Here is a 24,013-nt window from a genome sequence, read left to right as displayed (position 1 = left end):
AGAAACCAAACTACGAGACTTTCATTTCATCAAGTGGACTGATGAGGCTGACTTCCTCTATCATCTGAAATAAAAACTAGTGCTTGAAAGCTAACATAAATAAGACTTACAATACCAAAAATTGTTAAATTTGTTTATTTATTCAGTAATTGTATTGTCAGTGCTAAATATTACTTAGGTTTTCTGGAAAATAAAAGAAGCAGATTAGTTACAATATATAAGTTCAATATTTGTATGGTGAATGAAATTATAAAAAGACAAAGAACATACTAAACAATCCATGGAAAGCTTTTTGCACTGTTAATTATAATTGTATATATTAAATTTCAACACTTTCCTTACCTGCCCACCAGCTACAATGGCTCCAAAAAGATGCAATAAGCAACATTTAAGACTTTCCTTGAGATGTTCACTTTCCTGAAAACATTCTGTAAATATAACACACACATAAATAAATAAATTTGTCTTTCACAATATGATTTATCTCTAAGAAATGTCTGATGCATATGCGAAGAACTATTTGTGAAAAGGCTAATCTGTGTTAAAAGCCAAGGTTGATATGCATTTTGTCTTAGGAAAAGAAAAGAGAAACCATCTACCAGATAGCATTTTAGGTATTCACGTCGTCTCACTGAGTTCTCATAATTCTCCATATAAGGATGATATTTGGCCCCCATTTATAAATGAGCAAAAGGAAGGTCAGAAGTTAGTATCCTGCCTGAAGTCACATGACTACTAACTGACAGGGCTAGAAACTAACTCAAACCTGGCATAAAATTAGACGTCTCTCTTTTTTTTTTTCCTTTGAGATGGAGTCTCACTGTATTGCCCAGGCTGGAGTGCAGTGGTGCGATCTCAGCACACTGCGATCTCTGCCTCCCAGGTTCAAGCAATTCTCCTGCCTCAGCCTCTGGAGTAGCTGGGATTACAGGTGCCTGCCACCACGCCCAGCTAATTTTTGTATTTTTAGTAGAGACGGTGTTTCATCATGTTGGTCAGGCTGATCTCGGACTCCTGACCTCAGGTGATCTTCCCGCCTTAGCCTCCCAAAGTGCTGGGGTTACAGGCGTGAGCCACTGCGCCCAGCCTAGACATCTCTTTACTAAGACTATCAGACCTCTCGTTAGTAAAAATTGACCATAACTAGTCCACTACAGAAAGAAAGAGTTGGACAAAAAGATTTCCTGAGTTCACTTCAGGGCTAATGTTCTAAAATTCTGGTACCAATAGTAAGTTTTCTTTTAAAAGTATAAATTCTTTTATTGTATTTATTTATTTTTTTTAAAAAAACAGGCTATACATGCATACAACAAAGAAAAAGCAGCACAAAGACCTGACAAGGGGCCGGGCGCAGTGGTTTACGCCTGTAATCCCAGCACTTCGGGAGGCCAAGGCAGGCAGATCACGAGGTCAGGAGAGCGAGACCATCCTGACCAACATGGAGAAACCCCGTCTCTACTAAAAATACAAAAAAATTAGCCGGGTGTGGTGGCACATGCCTGTAATCCCAGCTACTCAGGAGGCTGAGGCAGGAGAATTACTTGAACCCAGGAGGCGGAGGTTGCAGTGAGCTGAGATCACGCCATTGCACTCCAGCCTGGGCAACAAGAGCGAAACTCTGTCTCAAAAAACAAAACAAAACAAAACAAAAACAAACAAACAAACCTGACAAGGAAATGTAAGTTTCCCTTTAATCTATTCCGCAACCCATGACACTACCACTGCCTTGCACACCTGTAATCCCACCACTCTGGGAGGCCGAGGCGGGTGGATCACCTGAGGTCAGGAGTTCGAGACCAGCCTGGCCAACATGGTGAAACCCCGTCTCTACTAAAATTGCAAAAATTAGCCAGGTGTGGTGGCGGGCACCTGTAATCCCAGCTACTCAGGAGGCTGAGGCAGGAGAATCTCTTGAACCCAGGAGGCAGAGGTTGCAGTCAGCTGAGATTATGCCACTGTACTCCAGCCTGGGTGACAGAGCAACACTTCATCTCACAAAAAAAAAAAAAAAAGTACATAGTACATACATATACTCCTGCATCAACTTTTTTTGCTCTTTAACTTAATACGTTCTGGATATTACTACATCTTTCTACTTTTTTTTTTTTTTTTTGAGACAGCATCTTACTTTATTGCCCAGGCTAGAGGGCAATCACAGCTCACTGCATCCTTGGCTGCCTGGGCTCATGTGATTCTTCCATCTCAGCCTCCCAGGTAGCTGGGACTATAGGCACACGCTACCATGACCATCTAATTTTTTGTATTTTTGTGTAGAGACAGGGTTTTGCAATGTTGTCCAGGCTGGTCTCAAACTCCTGGGCTCAGGTGATCTGCCCACCTCAGCCTCCCAAAGTGCTGGGAGTACAAGGGTAAGCCACTGCGTCCAGCCTGGACATTATTATATCTTAACAGATACATCTGCCTCATTCATTTCTTGTAATGACTAGAGGCATACACCGCTACAATGTGTTACCTTCACTTAACCAGTTCTCTCTTGATAAACTGCTATGCTTTTCCCCTTTCTTTTGATGCTGTTATGAACATCCTTTTGCATACGTCATTACACACTGGGATAAGACAGTAACAATAAAATTATTTCCAATAACAAATGTTACCAAAAAGAAACAGCTTTGAGGTAACCTGGGTAGAAACTTATAATTAAAAAATTAAGAAGTTCCAGCTATATGAGAATAACTGGTACTATACATGGCTTTCAGCTATAAACAACTAGAAAACTGGAGAAAATCAGTTCCAGAAACTGGGTCACAGAACTGTGATACACACAAGAAGGAAAACAAAATAAGCACAAGGATCACACAGATTCCGGTTTGGAGACACTTTCCGAACTACTACCTGGAAAGGAGGAACCTTAAAAGAACACAGTCATTTGTTGAGTTGAGGAGACAGAAATCAAAGTTTAGAGAGGCCTAGGCAACTGGAATTTGTAAAGCAGAGTACTGGAATAGAGGAAGCTATACAGAGAAAGTGCTCTAGAAATATGGACAGGGCTCACTTTGTGTCTCAGTGTCTATCCTCACACAATAGTGTGATATCCCACAAGATTGGCAAAAAACTACAAAGAAACTGTAAGCTGAGTAATTCTCTGATTTTACACAGAGCTAGAAGATGACAGAGTTCCATTCATCCACAGTGGACACACAGAAAGATAATACATAAAAAGGACATAAAAACATATATACCATTGCAAATTCTCATCATAAGATTGCTGGGTGGCTATATTAGTATATGACAAAGTAGGCAAGAAATATAATTAAGGCAAGGAATGTTATTCATGATGAAAAGTGGAACTCAATAAATTTAAATAAGAAAATACAACTCAATGAGTTTAAGATTATTGAAGTCATAAAGAGTATTTTCTCTTGCAATAATGGAAATATATTAGAAAGTAATGAAAAAAAGATTATCTGGAGACCCTTTTCATGAAGACGGCATTAAAAGAAAGGTGGTCCCTGCCCTTCCCAAAGCCAAAGCCAAAGCCAAGTTTATGAAGGCCAAGAAGGCAGGGCTAAAAGGCATCCACCCCACACCCCACACACATACAATCTGCACATCACCCTTTGGTGGCCCAAAACACCATGGTTCCAAAGGCAGCCCAAACAGCCTCAGAGGAACACTCGGAGAAGATACAAACTTGACTACTATGCCAGCACCAAAATCCCTTTAAGCCACTAAGTCAGCCATGAAAAAGATGACAGCAAAACACCTGTGTTCACTGTAGATATCAAGGCCAACAACTGATCAGACAGGCCAGGAAGAAGCTCTATGACAATGATGTGGCCAAGGTCTACACCCTGATCAGGCCTGCTGGAGAGAAGACATATGTTAGACTGCCTCCGGACTATGAGGCTTTTGATATTGCCTACACAACCGGGATCATCTAAACTGAGTCCATCAGGTTAATTCCAAATATATACTTTTTTTACCATAAAGAAAAAAAGGGCTGGGGTGGAGGCTCATGTCTGTAATCCTAGCACTTTGGGAGGCTGAGGTGGGTGGATCACTTGAGGCCAGGAGTTGGAGACCAGCCTGGCCAACATGGTGAAACCCCATATTTACTAAAAATATAAAAATCAGCTGGGTGTGATGGCAGGCACCTGTAATCCCAGCTACTCGAGAGGCTGAGACATAAGAATCGCTTGAACCCAGGAGGTGGAGTCTGCAGTGAGCCAAGATCGTGCCACTGTACCACTCCAGCCTGGGTGACAGTGTAAGAACCCATGTCAAAAAATAAAAATAAAAAAAGAAAGAAATAAAGAAAAAAGGATCTGGAAACTCCCCAAACACTTGCAGATTAAACAATACATTCCTTTTCATTTTATTAATTTAATCTTTTTTAATTGACAAATACAAATTGCATACATTTATAATGAACATGGTATTTTGAAATATGTATACATTGTGGCTAAATCAAACTAATTAACATATACATTACCTCACATAACTTTTTTTGTGGTAACCTCTCTCTTAGCTACTCTTAGTCATTTTCTTTTCTTTTTTTTTTTTTTTGAGACGGAGTCTGGCTCTGTCGCCCCGGCTGGAGTGCGGTGGCCGGATCTCAGCTCACTGCAAGCTCCGCCTCCCAGGTTTAGGCCATTCTCCTGCCTCTGCCTCCCAAGTAGCTGGGACTACAGGCACCCGCCTCGTCGCCCGGCTAGTTTTTTGTATTCTTTAGTAGAGACGGGGTTTCACCGTATTAGCCAGGATGGTCTCGATCTCCTGACCTTGTGATCCGCCTGTCTCGGCCTCCCAAAGTGCTGGGATTACAGGCTTGAGCCACCGCGCCTGGCCTACTCTTAGTCATTTTCAAGTATACAATGCATTGTTACTAACTACATTCACAATGTTACGTAGTACCTTTCTTGAATTTATTCTTCCTAACTGAAATTTTGTATCCTTAAACCAGCATTTCCCGAATTTGAAAATATTTTAAACCAAATGAAGAAAAAATTGTTTTAATTTAACAAACTTAAAACAAACATATCAAAATCTGTGGGGCACAACTAAAGCAATGATTCATGCTCATTCTAGAAAAAAGGTCTAAATAAAGATCTAATTAAAGATTGAATTTTCACCCTAAGAAGCTAGAAAAAGAAGAGCAATTAAGAGGGAGTTAATATTAAAGATAATAGAAAAAATAATGAAAAAGGAAATGAATAAACAATAGAGGAAAATCAATGAAATCAAAAGCTAGTTCACTGGTAAGATCAATATAATCTTTTAAGAGACGGGGTCTCACTATGTTGCCCAGGCTGGAATGCAGGGGCTATTCATAGGCACAATCATAGTGCACTACAGCCCCAAACCCTGGGCTAAGGTGATCCTCCTGCCTCAGCCTCCTAAGTAGCCAGGACTATGGGCATGTGCCAGGATCAATATAATTTAAAAACCTCTAGTTAGACCAATCAAGAAAAAAGAAGACAGAAAAATGTAAATTATCAATGTCAGGAATGAAAGAGGAGACATCAATCTAGATTCCATAGATTTGGGAAGGATACATGAAGAAATATTATGAACAACTTTATGCCAATAGATTCAATAATACAGATGAAAATACAAATTCCTTGGAAGACATTAATTACAAAAACTAACACAAGAAGAAATAGAAAATCTGAGTAGCCCTTTATCTAGTAAATAAATTTACTCCATAATTTAAAACCTTTTCACATTGGACACAACAGTACATGCCCATAGTCCCAGCTACTCAGGAGGTGGAGGTGGAAGGATCACTTGAGCCCAGGAATTCAAGACGAGCCTGAGCAATATAGCAAGATTCTGTCTCAATGAAAAACAAAACAAAACCTTTCCACAAGGTAATCTCTAGGTCCAGATCTGCTGGTGAGTGTTAAGAAAATCATAATAGCATTCTCAAACCAACTCTCACAGAAAATAGAGGAAAACAGAACCCTGCCTAACTCATTTAATATGACCAGTATTTTGTCTGAGCCACCAAATCAATAGTATTTTGTTATACCAGCCCAAGTAGACTAAGACAGATTTTGTTACAAAGAAATAGAGTGCTACTACAACAAAGACCTAAGAATACAGAAGCAGCTTTAGAACTGGGTAATGGGTAGAGGCTGTAAGAGTTCTGGGGTGCATGCTGGAAATAGGGACCTTCAGGGCAATTCTGTTGAGCTCTCAAACATAAATAAGGAGCATGTTATTAAAAACTACTAGAAAGGTGATCCTTATTAAAAAGTGGCAAAGAACTTGGCCAAACTGTGTTCTAGTGTTTTGTGGAAGGTAGAATGTGCAGCAAGCAATGAAACTGGGTATTTAGCTAAGGGGATTTCTAAGTAAAGTGTTGAAGGAGCAGCTTAATTTCTCCTTCTGACTGCTTGTAGTTAAAATGTGAGAAGACAGAAATAAACTGAAGAAGAAACTGTTAAACACAAAAGAACCAGAAGTTGAGATTTAGAAAATTCGCAGCCTATCCAAATTAAAAAAAACAAACAAACAAACAAGAAAGCTTGTTCTAAAGAAAACACTGAGGGTGTGACTGATAAACAGACCATGGTTATAACTAGCGGACTTAATCAGCCAGCTCAGTGAGGCCAGGAATGGATATGGGATTATACCAGAAAAGGCACTACCATTTTGAACTAAAGGGGACAGAGAAAGTGGGATGGAATGAAGGTAGACTGTTGGACTTCTTGGATTCTATAGACCAGACCATAAAGCTATTCGGTTTGAATGTGTGATAAGAAAAACTCTGAAAGCAATTCAGAGATTATGAGGGCTGCCACTCCCACCAAAGACCCAGGAGACAAGACTGTTTCCTCTTCCTTGGTTTCAAAGGGTAGGACCACAGGTCAGGTTTCAGTGGGCCAGGATGACCTACCCAGTGCCTCAATGGTGGGGCTGCCCTCACAGACAGCACTATGGGTGGGGCCCTTGCAGGGACCTTGGGTGGGGGGTGACACTGGCAAACCAGTGCGCATGGAGTACAGTATCAACCAAAGAGGGCTATTCTCAAGTTGTAATGCCTAATAGAATTTACCCTACTAGGTTTTAGGCTCACCTGAGACCTGTCACCCCTTTATTCCTTCTACTGTCTCCCTTTTGGAATGGGAATATGTATCCTAAACCTGTTCCAACGTTGTATTCTGGTTACATATAACTTCTTTCTTTTCACAGGTTGACAGCTGGAAAGGGATTTTGAGTCAGGATGAATTGTAACTTCAGTCTAACCAGTAACAGATTTAGAAATTAAGATTCTGAACTTTAGACTTACAGAGTTGATGTGAGAATAAGTTAAGACATTTGGGTCTGTTGGGGTAAAATGGATGTATTCTGTATGTGATAAGTACATGAATTGGGCAGGGGTGCAAGGACCGAGTGGTATAGAGTGAACTGTGTATCTCCAAAATTAGTATGTGGAAGCCCTAACACCTCCCCTATGTGACTGTATTGCAGATAGAGCCTTTAAATAAATGATTAAAGTTAAATGAGGTCATAAAAGTAGAGCCTTGATCAAAGAGAACTAGTGCCTTTATAAGAAGAGGAAGAGACAACAGTCTTTTTCCAACATGTGAGGAAACAGCAAGAAGGTGACTATCTGCAAGCCACAAAGTCAGATCTCACCAGAAAATAAAACCTGCTGGACTTTCCAGCCTCCAGAACTATGAGAAATAAATTTCTGTTATTTAAGCTACCCAGTCTACAGTATTTTGTTATGACAATCAAAGCAGACTAAGGCAAAAACCATGCAAGACATATAAGGCAAAAAATCCTAGAAACCCTTACTGTCCTTGAACAGAGATACAAAATTTTTAAACAAAAAAATCAATCAAATGCAGTAGTACATAAAAAGGATAATATACTATAATCCTAGCACTTTAGAAGACTGAGGAAGGAGGATTACTAGAGGCCAGGAGTTCAAGACTAGTCTAGAGGCAACACAGCAAGACCATATCTACAAAAACATTTTGTTAAATGAGCCAGCTGATATGGTTTGGATCTATGCCCTCACCCAAATCTCATGTTCTACTGTAATCCCCAGTGTTGGAGGTGGGGCCTGGTGGGAAATGACTGGATCATGGGGGCGGATCCTTCATAAATAGTTTAGCAGCATCCCTTTGGTGCTTTTCTCATGACAGAGTTCTCAAGAGATCTGGTCATTTAAAAGTGTTTAGCACCTCCCAGCTTTCTCACTCTTGGTCCTGCTCCTGCTTCGCCTTCTGCTGTGAGTAAAAGCTCCTGAGGCCTCCCCAGAAGCAGAGGCTGTCATGCTTCCTGTATTGCCTGCAGAACCATGAGCCAATTAAACCTCTTTCCTTTATAAATTACCCCAGTCTCAGGTATTACTTTATGGCAGTGTGGGAACAAACTAATACACTGCTTATCATGATACAATCCTGTGGTCCTAGCTACTCAGGAGGCTGAGGCAAGAAAATCATTTGAACCCAGGAGTTTGAGGCTACAGTAAGCTATGATTATACCATAGCACTCCAGACTGGGCAACACAGCAACACCCTGTTTCTCAAAAAAAAAAAAAAAAAGAGAGACAGACAGCGAGAGACAAATAAAAATTAATTATATAATCACAACCAAAGGTAGTTCAGGCCAGAAATATGATGTTAGTTTAATATTTGAAAATCAACCCATGTACTTTGCCAATTAACAAGCACCTCAAAATAGATGTAGTAAAAGTACGTTAAAAAAAAAAAAAAGTCAACGTCCATTCAGTAATAGCAAAGCAGGGTTAGAATAAGACTTCCTCTACTTAATAAAAGGCATCTATTTTTAAAAACATATAGCTAATATCATATTTAATGGTGAAAGACTGAATTTTTTCCCTTCTACATGTGGGAACAAGGATATAAAAGTCAATACACAAAAACAAATTATATTTCTATATACTAGTTTTAAAAATGAAAAATACAATTTAAAACAAATCAGGCTGGGCATGGTGGCTCTCACCTGTAATCCCAATACTTTGAGAGGCTGAGGTGGGAGGATCACTTGAGGCCAGGAGTCTAAGAACAGCCTAGGCAACACAGTGAGACTTTGTCTCCATAAAAAAAATTGTTTATATTAGCCAGGCACAGTGGCACATGCCTATAGTCTTAGATATTTGGGAGGCTGACGTGAGAGGACCACCTGAACTCACAAGTTGGAGGTTATATAGTGAGCTATGATTGCACTACTGCACTTCAGCCTGAGCAACAGAATGAGACCGCATCTCTCCCTAAAAATGAATAAGATAAATCATTTACAAAGCATACAAAATATACAATACTTTGGGATAAATTAACAAAATACGTGCACAACCTGTATATACAAGAGACAAAGGCTTCTATGGGATACTTTACTTCTAAGCCAAGTGGCTCCCTGACACACCAATTTGATTTTATAACCTCATTTGGAGGACTTAAGAATAGCCCTTGGATGGCTGTGAGGACTCCTGATGAACAGAAACACCTTATACTGTTCTACTGGCATGCTGGGTTTCCTGTCCTCTATCCTATAAGTGAGGCCAGTTTCCAGAGATGGTTTACTGTGGAGCTTCATTACCTAGTTACTAGGTATCACTACTGGTGGTCAAGCAGAGTCAGTACTGTAGTCATCTTCAGCAAGCAATCAAAGGACTATTTCTGTCCTGTTTCATTTCACAGGGAAAAGAAAGAACTGAAGCAAATACGGCAAAATGTTAAGTGACAAATTTGAATGGGAAATACATACTCAAGGAACACACAGTGTTCCTTTTATAGTCTGCAAATTCTATATTTTTGAAAGATGGCATATATAAGTCACATATATAGGGGCTAACTCTCTCAAGTTTCCTATTTTCAGTAAAAATTCTGAAGTTCTAAAATATACCACCATTGGTCGGGCATGGTGGCTCATGCCTGTAATCCCAGCACTTTGGGAGGCTGAGGTGCGTGGATCACCTGAGGTCAGGAGTTCAAGACCAGCCTGGCCAACATGGTGAAACCCTGTCTCTACTAAAAATACAAAAATTAGCCGGGTGTGGTGGCCTATGCCTGCAATTCTAGCTTTTTGGGAGGCTGAAGCAGGACAACTGCTTGAATCCAGGAGGCGGAGGCTGCGGTGAACCGAGATCACGCCACTGTACTCCAGCCTGGGGCAACAGCGTGCGACTTTGTCTCAATAAAAAAGTAACTAAATAAAATAAAATATACCACCATCATTAAAATATTGTTATTCTAAAAAAAATTTTTTTGAGAACAGCACATTAAATAAAACTAAGTACAATAATTGCAGCCAAACACAAATCATGTACCTTACTCCAGTGACATGTTCTTACAACCTTTATTTTATAAATTAACAAAGATGAATCAAGATCAGAATCAGAGTAAGAATAAAAAGTAATCAGAGTAAGATGATAATCATAGCAAGAGAAATTAGAGGTGTTACTTACGATAAAAGAAAGGGACGAATTCCACTGTGAGAGAAGCTGGTTTATATTTCTGTCTGCTCTTTTCCACAGTACTAAGGATTCGTCTATCATTAAAAAGAAGTCAATAATAAATTACAACATGGGCAAGCAGACATGGCACAATTACAAAAACAATTATAAAACAAATTTAATATTTTACTTTTGATTTGTGTCTTGAACTATGTATCTCTAGGATTCACATAATCTTGAAAAGAAGTCTAGCAAATAACTGAACTGTTCATCAATTAAAAGATTTATTTTTTTGAATTATGCAACATGGTAGCTAGGTTAAATCTCCAAATAACTGTAAAATGAACAAGAAGCCAGCTCTTAAAATTTCCAATCTGTAAAAGAATTTGTTCAGCCGTAAAGTTGAAATTTATCAGAAATCCGGGTTACTCTGCCACTTTCTGAAACTTTATAATAATGAATAATGAGGCCATATATTAGCTTCTTTCATCTTGAGGATACAGATCCAGTATGGGCTGGGATTATTTCTGTTTTTAATGACAATTCCAGTAGTTTTGATGGATGTTATGTCTTCTACAGGCTTTGGTAAAGCCAATACAAATTGCACGTGCTTTTAACAAGAACATTTCAATTCAATACAAAATGAATCTCTTAGATGGGCATAGTGGTGTGGAGATTGGAGAATAAAGAGAAGTATTATGATGATACTTCCAACTAGTAGATGGTAAATTTTTTAAAATCACAGATATTTTTTCATTCCCTAAAAAAGCATTTAAAATTACTAAAGCCAACAAAAATAGAAAATATTTAAAGGACAGCTGCATAGAAATTCTGTACATCTAAATATGATCAACTGATAAAGCACTGGTCTAAGATGCTTTCTTCTTAATGGCCATAATTGAGCTATTGAAATTACTTTCCTTATAATTATTTCAAACCTGAGAAGAAATTTCAATTCATCATAGAACAAACCACATAGGATAAGCATAGCTGGACTCAGTGATAGCAAAATAAAGAGTTCAAAGATCCAGATCTACTATCCAAATTCATTAGAAATCATATTAGACCTCATTTGCTACTGCACTGCTTTCCAAATCTATGCCTATTTCCAGTGTGTGGAAGGCAGAACAATGACTATACCAGCTGTATTTATTTTAATTTCAAACATAACATGTTAGAACATTAATAGATCTTCCTATTTAAGACCATTATCAAAGATTTTCATGTTTTTGTAACAATATAAAATTCATTGGAGTTTCAAATAATTCAATCATGTGGTAAAAAAATTAATTTTAAAAGGATAAAATTTAATTTAGCTTTCAGTTAGGTTTTTCCATGGGATTATTATCATTTTGTGCATCCATTATAAATTATGGTATTAACTAATAGATTGCTTATATCCTATCCAGACAACCTATGCTACAAACAACAAACATCCTCACCTGATTAACATAATACAAATGCACTTCTATAATTTGTGATCAATGACTCATTCTAAAGTTCCTGTATTAGATGTAACATATGCACATAATTTCCAATATATTTGTGGTAAAAATTTAATATGCTAACATAAACAAAAGGGGTGAGAACTATTACACGTATTAGAACACAAAAATTAAAGCACAAGCAGTTTGTACTGCATGTTTTCAATAAGTTAGTAGAGCTAAAAATGAACTTTAGTCTTATACCATTTGTAGAATGTAGCACAATTAATTGCTCCATTATTATTTGATATTTGGGCCAAGCATCTAGCATTTAGCAGATGGTAATACCTATCAACCGGTTGTCTGAGAGAGCTGTAAAACACTTATTTGCCCTCAGTTTTCTAAGTTTATGTCCTTGGTTGATTTAACCATGCTGCTGCTGCTTTTTTTTTTTTTTTTTTTTTTTTTTGAGATGTAGTCTTGCTCTGTCACCCAGGCTGGAGTGCAGTGGCGTAATCTCAGCTCACTGCAAGCTCCGCCTCCCAGGATCACACCATTCTCCTGCCTCAGCCTCCTGAGTAGCTGGGAGTACTGGTGCCTGCCACCAGACCTGGCTAATTTTTTTGTATTTTTAGTAGAGACAGGGTTTCACTGTGTTAGCCAGGATGGTCTCGATCTCCTGACCTCGTGATCCACCCGCCTTGGCCTCTCAAAGTGCTGGGATTACAGGCCGTGAGCCACGGCGCCCGGCCACCACACTTCTTTTTTGTACTCACATCATACCTAGGACATAATCATTATTTTTAATTTTATTTGGGAAAAATTCAAGTTTTGGCAAAAGTTGCAACAATAAGAATAGATCAAAGAACATCAAATAGAGTTTACCCAAGTTCACTGTTAACACTTTATCCCGAATGTTTTTTTTTCTTTTAGAGACAGGGTCTTGCTTTATTGCCCAGACTGGAGTGAAGTGGTGCTATCCTAGTTCACTGTAACCTCTAACTCCTGGGCTCAAGCCATCTTCCCATCTCAGCCTCCTGCAAAGCTAGGACCACAGGTGCAAGCCACCATACCCAGTTAATTTTTTTTATTTTTTGTGAGGATGGGGTTGCCCAGGTTGGTCTCTAACTCCTGGGTTTAAGTGATCCTCCTACCTCAGCCTCCCAAAGTGTCCCACAGGCATGAGCCACTGTGCCCGGCCTCAATATATATAGAAAATTACATATATCATGGTCCTTCATCTCTTAATATTTTAGTGAATATTTACTAATAGGGATATAGTCTTATATAACACCATAGTATAGTTATAAACGTCAATAAATTTAACACTGATACAACACTTTTATGTAATCTACCAACCATATTCCAGTTTTGTCAATTCACCCACTAACATCCTTTGTAGCATTTCCCTCTTCCAATACAGCTTCCAGGCCAGGGTGAGGTATTGTATTTAGTGTCTCTTTAGCCTCTTTTAATCTGAAACATTTCCAGAACCCCTCTTTGTGATATTTTTAAAGAAAGTTGTCCTCCAGCCTTCCTTTTTTTTAAAAATTACAATGTTCTTCACTTGGGGTTTGCTTGTTTTCTCACAATTAGATTCAGACTATGCATGCTTGGCTGGAATAACACATAGGCAATGACGTGTCCTTCTCAGGGTTATCACATGTGGAGCACATGATACCCATCTGCTTCTTACTGATAATCAGTTAATTTTGATCATCCAACCAACTGGATTATTTGGTCCAGTACTGTCCAAAATAATTACTAATTTTTCAATTACAAGTAATAAGTAATTGTGGGGAGACATTTTAAAACCACACACATGGCCACGCGCAGTGGCTCACACCTATAATCTTAGCACTTTGGGAGGCTGAGGCAGGTGGATCACCTGAGGTCAGGAGTTCAAGACCTGTCTGGCCAATATAGTGAAACCCTGTCTCGACTAAAAATAAAAAATAAGCCGGGCATGGTGGTGCACGCCTGTAATCCCAGCCGCTTGGGAGGCTGAGGCAGGAGAATTGTTTGAACCTGGGAGGCAGAGGCTGCAGTGAGCTGAGATTATGGTACTGCACTTCAGCCTGGGCAACAGAGCAAGACTCCATCTCAAAACAAACAAACAAACAAACAAACAAACAAACAAACAAACAAACAAAAAACATACACACATCATGCTCCCAACCAAAACTTCCCCCTAGGTTTAACATCCATGAATGATTCTTGCCTGATCCAATCTTATTATGATGTGTCCAAAATGTGATTTTTTTCCCCACCTCCAGCATCCCCTCTATATTTACTAATTGGCACTTGGAATTTTACTGTAAGCAACACCCTTCACTTCTCCCTTATCTATCACTGGTATGAACTCATAAATTTTCTTCCTGAATGGTTACATAATTCATTACTGTAATTATTTTGTACATATATTATCCCAGGTTTGACAAGTAGGAGGCACAGGGCATACCTTAACATAATTCTTTTTCTCTGTGGCAAGGCAAGGAATCCTACTAAACTTGCACTAGTCACAAAGTAGGAACTCAGTAAGTATATTTTTGAATAAATGTTTAAATGAACGAACAAGTCACACTGAAGGAAGATTTCTTTTTCTCTTCTTCTTCCTTCTTTCTTCTTCTCCTCCTTCTTCCTCTTTCTTCTTCTCTCTCACTCTCTTCTCCTTCCTTCCCTCCCTCCCTCTTTCCTTTCCTTCCTTTTTCCACTCCTTTCTCCTCTACTCTCCTTTCCTCCATCCCTCCTTTCCTCCCTCCCTCCCTCCCCTTTCTCTCTTTCAGGTTTTGCTGTCACCCAGGCTGGAATGCAATAGTGTGATCATAGCTCACTGCAGGCTTCAACTCCTGGGCTCAGTGATCCTCTCACCTCAGCCTCCCAAGTACTCGGAACTACAGGCACATATCACCACACCCGGCTAATTTTTTTTTTCTTTTTTTTCTAGATGAGGTCTTATACTCCTGGCCTCAACCAATCCTCCTGCCTTGGCCTCCTAAAGTGCTGGGATTACAGGTGTGAGCCACCATGCCTGGCTGATTTATTTCCCTATACTTATTTTAGTTCCACTTGAGGAAATCTTTCCAACTTTCTGAGATTCTGTAAGTAGAATCAAAATTGAGATAACAGATTAATCAAATCTACAAAAAGCATCTATTTGTTTTCATCAAATAAGAAAAGAAATAGTTTTAAATGGCTCTGTATTTGGAATTATGTTAATTTTAATTAAATCTATTCTAACCTGCTTTAGCTCTTTTGGTAAGCAATAAACACAAACAATGAATAAGAAATTATATATCTTCTAAATTTCCACTTAATTTCAGAATCAGATTAATAAATAAGGTGTAAATTATTGCTGTAGATTCCTTTCTATAAGTCTTCCATGAGCAATGGATTTCTCCTAATTCCATTTTTTAATCTCCCTTTCAAAGTCAAAGAAACCCAAGTCTGAATTTCCCTGCTTTACCATTTATCTTTGAAGCAGTTCTTACATTACTGGCAAGATTGCTGTGCATATTAGAGATAATACATACACAGCTTCTAATGTAATTCCTGGCAAATATATACATGCATTCATTAAATGCTGCTACTCATCCTCTACTTTGCCCCCCTTTCTGTTGCCATCTTACATAAGCCGAATTATCTTCCTATATTATGTTAATAGCATATAAAAGTTTCTTCTTTTTGGGTCTCTGGGCTGTGCTCCTAGCTCGGGCTCCCTCTCCTCAGTTCTGAGAGGCCTTAGGTGGTTCTGTGGCAGCCTCTGTTGCCTGTGACCTGCAGGCCCTGCAAGATCCCCAGGCAAGATGCCGGAGCATGCTGGAAGCTGGAATGTGGACTCAGTGACTTTTGAGGATGTGGCTGTGACCTTCACCCAGCAGGAGTGGGCGTTGCTGGATTTTTCCCAGAAGAAACTCTTACAGAGATGTGACACAGGAAACCTTCAGGAATTTGGCTTCTACAGGAAACAAATGGGAAGACCAGAATGTTGACGATCCAGTCAGAAAATATGGGAGAAATGTAAGTCATATGGTAGAGAGACTGTGTGAAGGTAAACAAAATAGTCCATGTGGAGATACCTTCAGCCAGAATTCAAATCTTAATCTGAACAAGAAAGTTTCTACTGAAATAAAATCATGTGTATGCAGAATGTGTGGAAAAGTCTTCATGTCATACATCTCTACATAGGTATATTGTGTCTCACAGGTATATTGTATCTCACTCTGGACACAAACTATTTGAGTGTGAGGACTGTTAATGAAGCCATATAAATGTAAACAATGTGGGAAAGTCTTTCTCTCACAGGTGTTTGAAGACACATGGTAAAGCACAGTGATAATGGATTTTATAAATGTACAGTATGTGGGGAAAACTTTATTTTCCCCAGTTTATTTAAAATGCACCAGAAAACTCACACTGGAGAAAAAAAATCCTATAAATGTAAACATTGTGGTAAAGACTTCGGCCGGGCGCGGTGGCTCAAGCCTGTAATCCCAGCACTTTGGGAGGCCGAGGCGGGCGGATCACGAGGACAGGAGATCGAGACCATCCTGGCTAACACGGTGAAACCCCGTCTCTACCAAAAAATACAAAAATCTAGCCGGGCGAGGTGGCGGGCGCCTGTCGTCCCAGCTACTCAGGAGGCTGAGGCAGGAGAATGGCGGGAACCTGGGAGGCGGAGCTTGAGGTGAGCTGAGATCCGGCCACTGCACTCCAGCCCCGGCGGCAGAGCGAGACTCCGTCTCAAAAAAAAAAAAAAAAAAAAAAAAAAAGACTTCAATTATTCCAGAAACGTCACGAACATGAAAGAACTCATAGAGGAGAGCAACCCTATACAAGCAAGAAATGTGATAAATTATTAACTTCTTCCTATGTCCTTCAACAACATGAAATGATTCATACTGGAGAGAAACCCTATAGATGCAGAGAATGTGGTAAAGCCTTTACAACTTCCAGTTTCCTTCGTAAGCATACAAAGGCTCACAGTGGAGAAAAGCCTTAGGAATGTCAAAAATGTATTAAATCATTCACACTTTCCAGTTCCCTTGGATGACATGAAAGAACTCAAACTGAAGAGAAACCCTTGGATATAAGTAAAATGGTAAAGCCTTCACTTCTCCCAGATCCTTTCAACAGCATGAAAGAAGTCATACTGGAAAAAAAACCATGTGAATGGAAGAAATGTGGTAAAGACTTCAGATATCCTAGTTCTATTAGAACAGATGAAAAAACACATAGTGGGATTGTGAGGAATACTGGAAAACATGCAATTTTCTCAGTTCCCTTTGAAAACTAAGAGAAACTCATAGTGGGGGAAAAATGAATGTAAAAAAACTGGCAAAGTCCTCAGTTTTCCCAGTTTCCAAAAATGAATGTAAAAAAACTGGCAAAGTCCTCAGTTTTCCCAGTTTCTTTCAAGGACATAAAAGGGTTCACAATAGAGAAAAACCCTATAATTCTTAGAAATGTGGCAAAGCCTTCAGTTTTTCCATTTTTCTTTGAAATATGTAAGAAGTCAGTGGAGATAAGCCTTATAAACTTAAATGTGTGGTAATTTTCTTTAGTTCGTAAGTTTCATTTGATACTTGAACTCATTTTTTAAAAATTCCTATAAATGTACAGAGTGTGAGAGTACCTTCATTTGTCTAATTGTCTAACACATGTTCAAGATACATGGTAACAAACTGTAGATGGACCTTATAAATGTGAGAGCACTCTGGATTGGAAGCACAGTAGTGTAGAAAATACAGAAATGTTTTTAAGTTTAACAATTACTTCAAAAGTTTTATAAAACTCTCACTAGTAAGAAATTCTATACACGTTGGTAAATTGGAAAGCCTGATGTAAATTAATGCTCAGAAATGCACATAAGTGGAATGTTATTCTCATTATAAATATTTTGCTTATCAGTGGTTCATTGCTAAAGAGGGTCTCTGTGCTTTTGATTTCTACTTCCGCAAGAAAACCTCAATGTGAAAATTCTGTGGATACTCTTTCAGCAATGCTACATGAGTTTAATAGGTAGTGGATTTTTTAAAAATTAAATTAGTAAAATTCTTCTCTCTTAAGTGTGTTGGATCTCTGGGTAAATTAAAATGTATTCCTATATGGAGGTAATTTTAATTTTTATGTAATTTTTAAAGTTATCCGATTAATGGGCCATTGAAAAATGTGTTTTTGGTAACATTTGGAAGTTTCTCACTGGCCTCATCTGGCAAGTTTTGGTTATCCGTACATGTTTTCTACTTTATATAGGAAAATTACTCTTTTTTGGTGTAATAATCTTTGTTATATTTTCCTTTTTAATAAAGAGTTACCAAAAAATTTTCTTCTTTTTGACTCTCAAAAACTGTTTTTAGCTACCAATTTTATCTAATTTATCAGAACTACCTTTAATAAATCTTCTCTCCCCATCTTTAAATTCATTTTGCTATTATTAAAGATTCCTTTAAAAGCCTCTCTTCTGCCATTTTCAGACTTGTTTTATGTTCCTCTTTCTGTATCTGTCTTGCTGTCTATAAAGAAAAGTTATGTCATTGTTTCAAAACTTAAAATGTTCTCTTAGATTTGCCATTGCTGAAAAGTCTAAGGTGGAGGATGGAGAAGTAGCAAGAGTAGGAGGGAGAGGAGGAAGAGATACACTTTCCTTAGAGAAATCTCTGGCATACATGTCAAAATGGGGGAACACTGATTAGTTAGAACCAAAGTGCTAATGAGTATAAAGACTACAGATGAAGCACTGTTAAGTGTCTCTTTGTATCTTTTTTTAAAAAGACAGGTCTCTATAGCTAACTGAAGCCTTGAACTCTTAGGCTCAAGCAGTCCTCCCACCTCAGCATCCCCAGTAGCTGGGACAACAGGCATGAGCCACCACATCCGGCTCCCTTTTTGTACTTTTAAAGACTCATAAGCAGGGCATAAGCAGAGATAAACAGAAGTCACGGCACTAATTGCCAACTATTTCTACCCCTTCTAGTCACATGGTAGATTTTAACTTGGCCCCACTATAGTAGACCGGGACATGTAATCACAGTTCTGGCCAATGAGTTCAGAATGAAAATGACATGTGTCATGTAGCATGACCAGACAAGACAAGAACATTAAACTGCCAATTTGATACCTTTCAAAACTTTTTCTCTCACACTTGGTGACTACAAAGGCTAAAATGCTGGCTGCTCTGTTAGCCTGGGACCTTTAGTGACTATGATGAGTAGAGGCTCTCTGCTTACCCACAATAGACAGACAATATGAAAAAGAAGTAAATCTTTTGTTATTCTAGTTCCCTTGTTTGTTACTGATGCATAATTTACTCCTCCTGTCTAACTGAAATTTTGTATCTTTAACCAACATTTTCCCAATCTCCATCTCTCAGGATGTATTCTGATTTCAATAAAATATTATATCACTATATAGAACATATAAAAAGTGCTACCACATAGTATATATAAATGTTCTCTTGGTTATCAATTCTTCACCATCATCTAATGATATGGGGGCTATACTACCCTGGAAACCCTGAAAAAATCTATAAAAATAATTTAGTAATGAAATTCTGCAATCATGTTGCAGGAAGTAGAAATTATTTACAAATTGGTCAGGCTAAGTTGAAAATGAAAATGGAAATCTTGAGGAGATTTGGGAGATTTAAAAAAGAGGTCTGATTGAGAGTGATGATACAATTCTTTGTAATCTGTGCCCACAGGTAAGAACAATATGTGACTTTAAAAGTCTTCTCTTTGAGCTCCGTACTGGTAATTAAGCTATTGTCACTAAGCTACCAACCGACTCTTCTATATTCTCTCTGCTTTGTGATGCTGGGACAGGCATCATGCAAACTTTCTTTTTCCAGCTGCCTCCCTTTTGGACTCCCTAATAGAGGGTACCAGATGAAGCGTGGAAGAAAGAGAGCAAGGATTGGTTCCACAATGCTCTTTTTCTGTATACTCATCAGCATCACGCCAGCAAGAATTCTTAATTGTAGCAATGGCAGTTGGCTCCTGTCTTCAGCTTATTTTTGGCAATCCCAGAATGAGCCTCTTGACCGTTCAAGAGATATAAGCACCGGCTATGCAATGCTCCTTCCTCAGAGGTCTGAACCCCAGTGCTGTAGGGCATCTTCTCCAAAGTCTAGATTCTGATAACTTCATTCTCTTCCCTTTGTTCCCATGACCGCAGGGAAAGTAGCTGTTTCCTAAAGTTAATGTCCTACCTTTGTTTTGTCAATTATCTAACATTTGTTTATCAATTTCCTTGTATTAGATCCTCTCTTTTAAAATATCTAGTTTGAGGAGGCTGGGTGCAGTGGTTCATGTGTATAATCCCAGTACTTTGGGAGGCTAAGGTGGGAGGACTACTTGAGCCTAGGAATTTAAGACCAGTCTGGGCAACATAGTGAGATCTCATGTCTAAAAATAAAAATAAAAATATTTAGTGTGGTTTCTGTTTTCCTTATGGGATCCTGATGACATAAACTCTACAATTAAAAATAAATGGACAAAGGCCAGGCACGGTGGCTCCCAGCACTTTGGGAGGCCAAGGCAGGCAGATCATGAAATCAGGAGATCGACACCACCCTGGTCAACATGGTGAAATTCCATCTCTACTAAAAATACAAAAATTAGCCGGGTGTGGTGGGGCACTCTTGTAATCCCAGCTACGCAGGAGGCTGAGGCAGGAAAACTGCTTGAACCTGGGAGGCGGAGGTTGCAGTGAACTGAGATCATGCCACTGCACTCCAGCCTGGTGACAGCAAAACTCCATCTCAAAAAAAATATAAAAAAAGAAATGGACAAAATACTGCTAGAAAGCATTTTCTAATTATAAAGTACGTTTTTAAAAAAAGAACTTTTCTTGAAAAACATGTATACTGTATTTGATGTTACTATGCCTTTAACATTTCTTATCAGATTATTAGTACTCAAAATTGTATTGCAAAATACAAGTTCAGGGTATCTGTAATTATTCAGAAGTAGAATTTATCACTAATTCATTCCCTCCAACATATTTCTCTAACTCAGAGTTAAACCTATGGGTCTTATATACTTCTTTCCAATTGCTTTCATAGAGACCCGCTTTGAAGAATCAGATATATTATGACATTCAGGTTTTAAATGAACACTATTATTTATAAGACATACCCTGAAATTCTATGTCTCCAATTCCGATATGGATCATATAAGCTTTCACAAAATGCCAATGCATGGATCACAAATTCTTCAACAGATGTCTGATCGGCCATTTCCTTCTCTTTTTTTTTGCTTTTTAACTGAGAACAAAGTTAAACATAAAATTAAAGACATGTCTTACTTATCATCTAACAATAAGTCATTACAATTAAAGACATGTCTTACTTATCATCTAACAATAAGTCATTTGTATTCAAATAAGCCAAACTTTCCCTTTGAGACTAAAAGAGTCATTTAATCATATGGACTGGATACAGCCTCTATGATTTTAAGCATGTCCTATGATAGGTTTAAAATAAATAGCCAAACATCTTTTGAAAAAGTAATGTTTTCAGTAAGAAGGATATGTGATAAATAATACATAAAAATCACAAATTGTATCATTTTAAAAGTCATTTATAAAACACTTGAATTTTTAAATTAAGTAACAGTATATATAATAACTACTTGTCTACATTTAGGTAATACGTACAAGATTTCTGAAATATATATTACCCAACAATAAGTTTAAGTCTCTTCTCAATTATTACCTCTTCTGAAAATATTTAACTATACTGACTATAATATAAAAAAAAAGTAGGCCGGGCTCGGTGGCTCATGCCTGTAATCCCAGCACTCCGGGAGGCCGAGGCAGGCGGATCACCTGAGGTCAGGAGTTTGAGACTAGTCTAACCAACATGGAGAAACCCCGTCTCTACTAAGAATACAAAAGTTGGCCGGGCACGATGGTGCATGCCTGTAATCCCGGCTACTTGGGAGGCTGAGGCAGGAGAATTGCTTGAACCCGGGAGGTGGAGGCTGTGGTGAGCAGAGATCGGGCCATTGTACTCCAGCCTGGGCAACAAGAGCGAAACTTCATCTCAAACAAACAAACAAACAAACAAACAAGCAAACAAAAAGTAAAACCTAGTTGCTCTCAGTAAAGTGACAAAAATGATTAGCTCACACCTACTTGCTGAATATAGAGCGTTGTCATGGTGATGACATAATTAATGTACGAGCAAGTCCCAATTTCTTCCACATTTGACAGATTTCTGTGAGAAAAAGAGACTTTAATTTTTTACAATGAATGTTGAACAAAACATGTTCGTGAATTCAGCTTGAATTATGAGAATACAAGTTGGCAAACAAAATGCAAATGACATTTATTAAAACATAAAATCAATATGGTTATATAACTGCTCTCCCACCAAGACTGTGAACTATACCTCAAGCACCATTTAACTACTACAGACAGAGAATGTTTAAAAAGTATATGCTGATTAGCCTCTATTTATTACTGAAAATTGGAAAATATCACAAAGTAGAAACAGAAAAAAAAAAAATAAACACCAACATCTTGCCATCTCAAAATAAGAAACTATATACATCTACATTATTTCCTTACAGATTTTTTGTCCCTATGCAGATTCTTAGTTTTCTTTTCCGTATATACTATTGGCATTATAACACATGTGCAGTATAATCATCTTCACTTTGCTTCTTGAATTACAGTTCCCTTTTAAGACTGTATTTCCTCAACTACATTAAAAGTCCTTGAAAAAGGGCTAACAGCATCTTTACTCACTCTAAGAGGGCATAGCATCATATTTTTGTTTAAAGCAGTGGGTTTGTAAGTGCTTGGTGTTTAACTAAAATGTGATCCCTCATTTTTATTCCATTTTTATAAGACTGAGGTAAAACATGATAATATTCATTATATCTAAAATCTTTTCCTTGACATAATAAAAAAGCAACATTCATTAATTTTGTTATGAGATATTGTGATCTGGTAAAACATTTTATGTCTTAAAATTCAGTAAATGCTAATTTTAGAAAAATTAACAGAATGAATAGACTTCTTCTTTTTTTTTAAGAGATGGGGTCTTGCTCGGCTGCCCAGGCTAGAGCGAAGTGGTACAATCATAGTGCACTGCAGCATCAAACTCTTGGGCTCATGTAATCCTCCCACCCCAACTTCCTGAGAAGCTGGGACTACAGGTATGTGCCACTAGGCCTGGCTAACTTTTTAAATTTTTTGTTGAGATGAGGGTCTCACTTTGTTGCCCAGGCTGGTCCTGAACTCCTGGGCTCAAGCAATCCTCCTGTCTCAGCCTCCCAAAGGGCTGGGATTAAAGGTGTCAGCCACCACACCTACCCAACCAACAGACTTCTTAATGTAAGAAGTCAGACTGGCATGACAACTTGGAGAAAACAGCGTAAGGCAGAGGCAAAACTGGAAGCTTCTGCAAGAATTCTGCTTCCAATAATAGTGGACTAAGATCAGTCCTCTCCCTGACAACAACTAGAAAACATGGACAAAACATTTTTAAAAAAATCTGTTTAAAGGCAGGGGAAAATCAGTAAGGAAGTGAAAAATCACAGATCCAAGATACAGAACAAAGAAACACAGAAAGAGATGAGAGCTGCATTTAGATCCATTTTTGCACTAATGACTTCTACCAGTCCTGACAGGGGTAGACGAAACAATGAGAAGCTGCTGATTGCATCTGACAGTCTCACAGTGCTCAAAAGGGACAAAAATTAGAATTCAGAGCCCGAAAACGACTGTCTCTAAGGCTGTGGCTTAAGATCCCAAAAGGCAACACTCAAGAAGTAAAGATGAAATGAAAATAGATTAGTAGTCACAGACACTAAGTCCAAGTCAGCTTAATCATTCACTGTATTAGAGGGATCCTACTTTTCCAAAAACTAATGTACATTAACTGAGAAGAAAGACAGTAGTATCCCCAGCCTAAAAGTATCTCTACGATTTTTAAAAAATAATAACCAACACTTACTCAAAAATAACAACTCACATGAGAAGGCAACACAAGTTTGAAAATCAAAAGAAACAATACACAAAAGAAACAGACCCACAATATAAGCAAAAGTAAAAGAAAAAGAGGTTGGGTGTAGTGGCTCATGCTTATCTGTAATCCCAACACTTTGAGAGGCAGAGGCAGGAGGATTGCATGAGCCCAGGAATTCGAGACTAGCCTGGGCAACATAGCAAGACAGTAATTTAAAAA

General features: G+C 38.3%; 1 protein-coding gene across 2 annotated transcripts in view; it reads right to left on the bottom strand.

Moving 5' to 3' along the window:
* The window catches only part of NBEAL1 (neurobeachin like 1), a 220,591-nt gene that overhangs the window by 144,171 nt on the left and 52,407 nt on the right, over nucleotides 1-24,013 (bottom strand). For both annotated transcript variants that reach the window (XM_026454600.1, XM_026454601.1), the window contains 4 exons: nucleotides 21,955-22,036; nucleotides 20,955-21,082; nucleotides 10,406-10,488; nucleotides 343-428 (listed from right to left, as the gene is read on the bottom strand). In XM_026454600.1, coding sequence (XP_026310385.1) covers nucleotides 343-428; nucleotides 10,406-10,488; nucleotides 20,955-21,082; nucleotides 21,955-22,036 — 379 coding nt within the window. The remainder of the gene's footprint in view (nucleotides 1-342; nucleotides 429-10,405; nucleotides 10,489-20,954; nucleotides 21,083-21,954; nucleotides 22,037-24,013) is intronic.

Source organism: Piliocolobus tephrosceles, chromosome 11, assembly GCF_002776525.5.
Source record: "Piliocolobus tephrosceles isolate RC106 chromosome 11, ASM277652v3, whole genome shotgun sequence".
Classification (NCBI taxonomy): Eukaryota; Metazoa; Chordata; class Mammalia; order Primates; family Cercopithecidae; genus Piliocolobus; species Piliocolobus tephrosceles.
The sequence above is the reverse complement of the archived record's forward strand: the minus strand, read 5'-3'. Positions and strand labels throughout refer to the sequence as shown.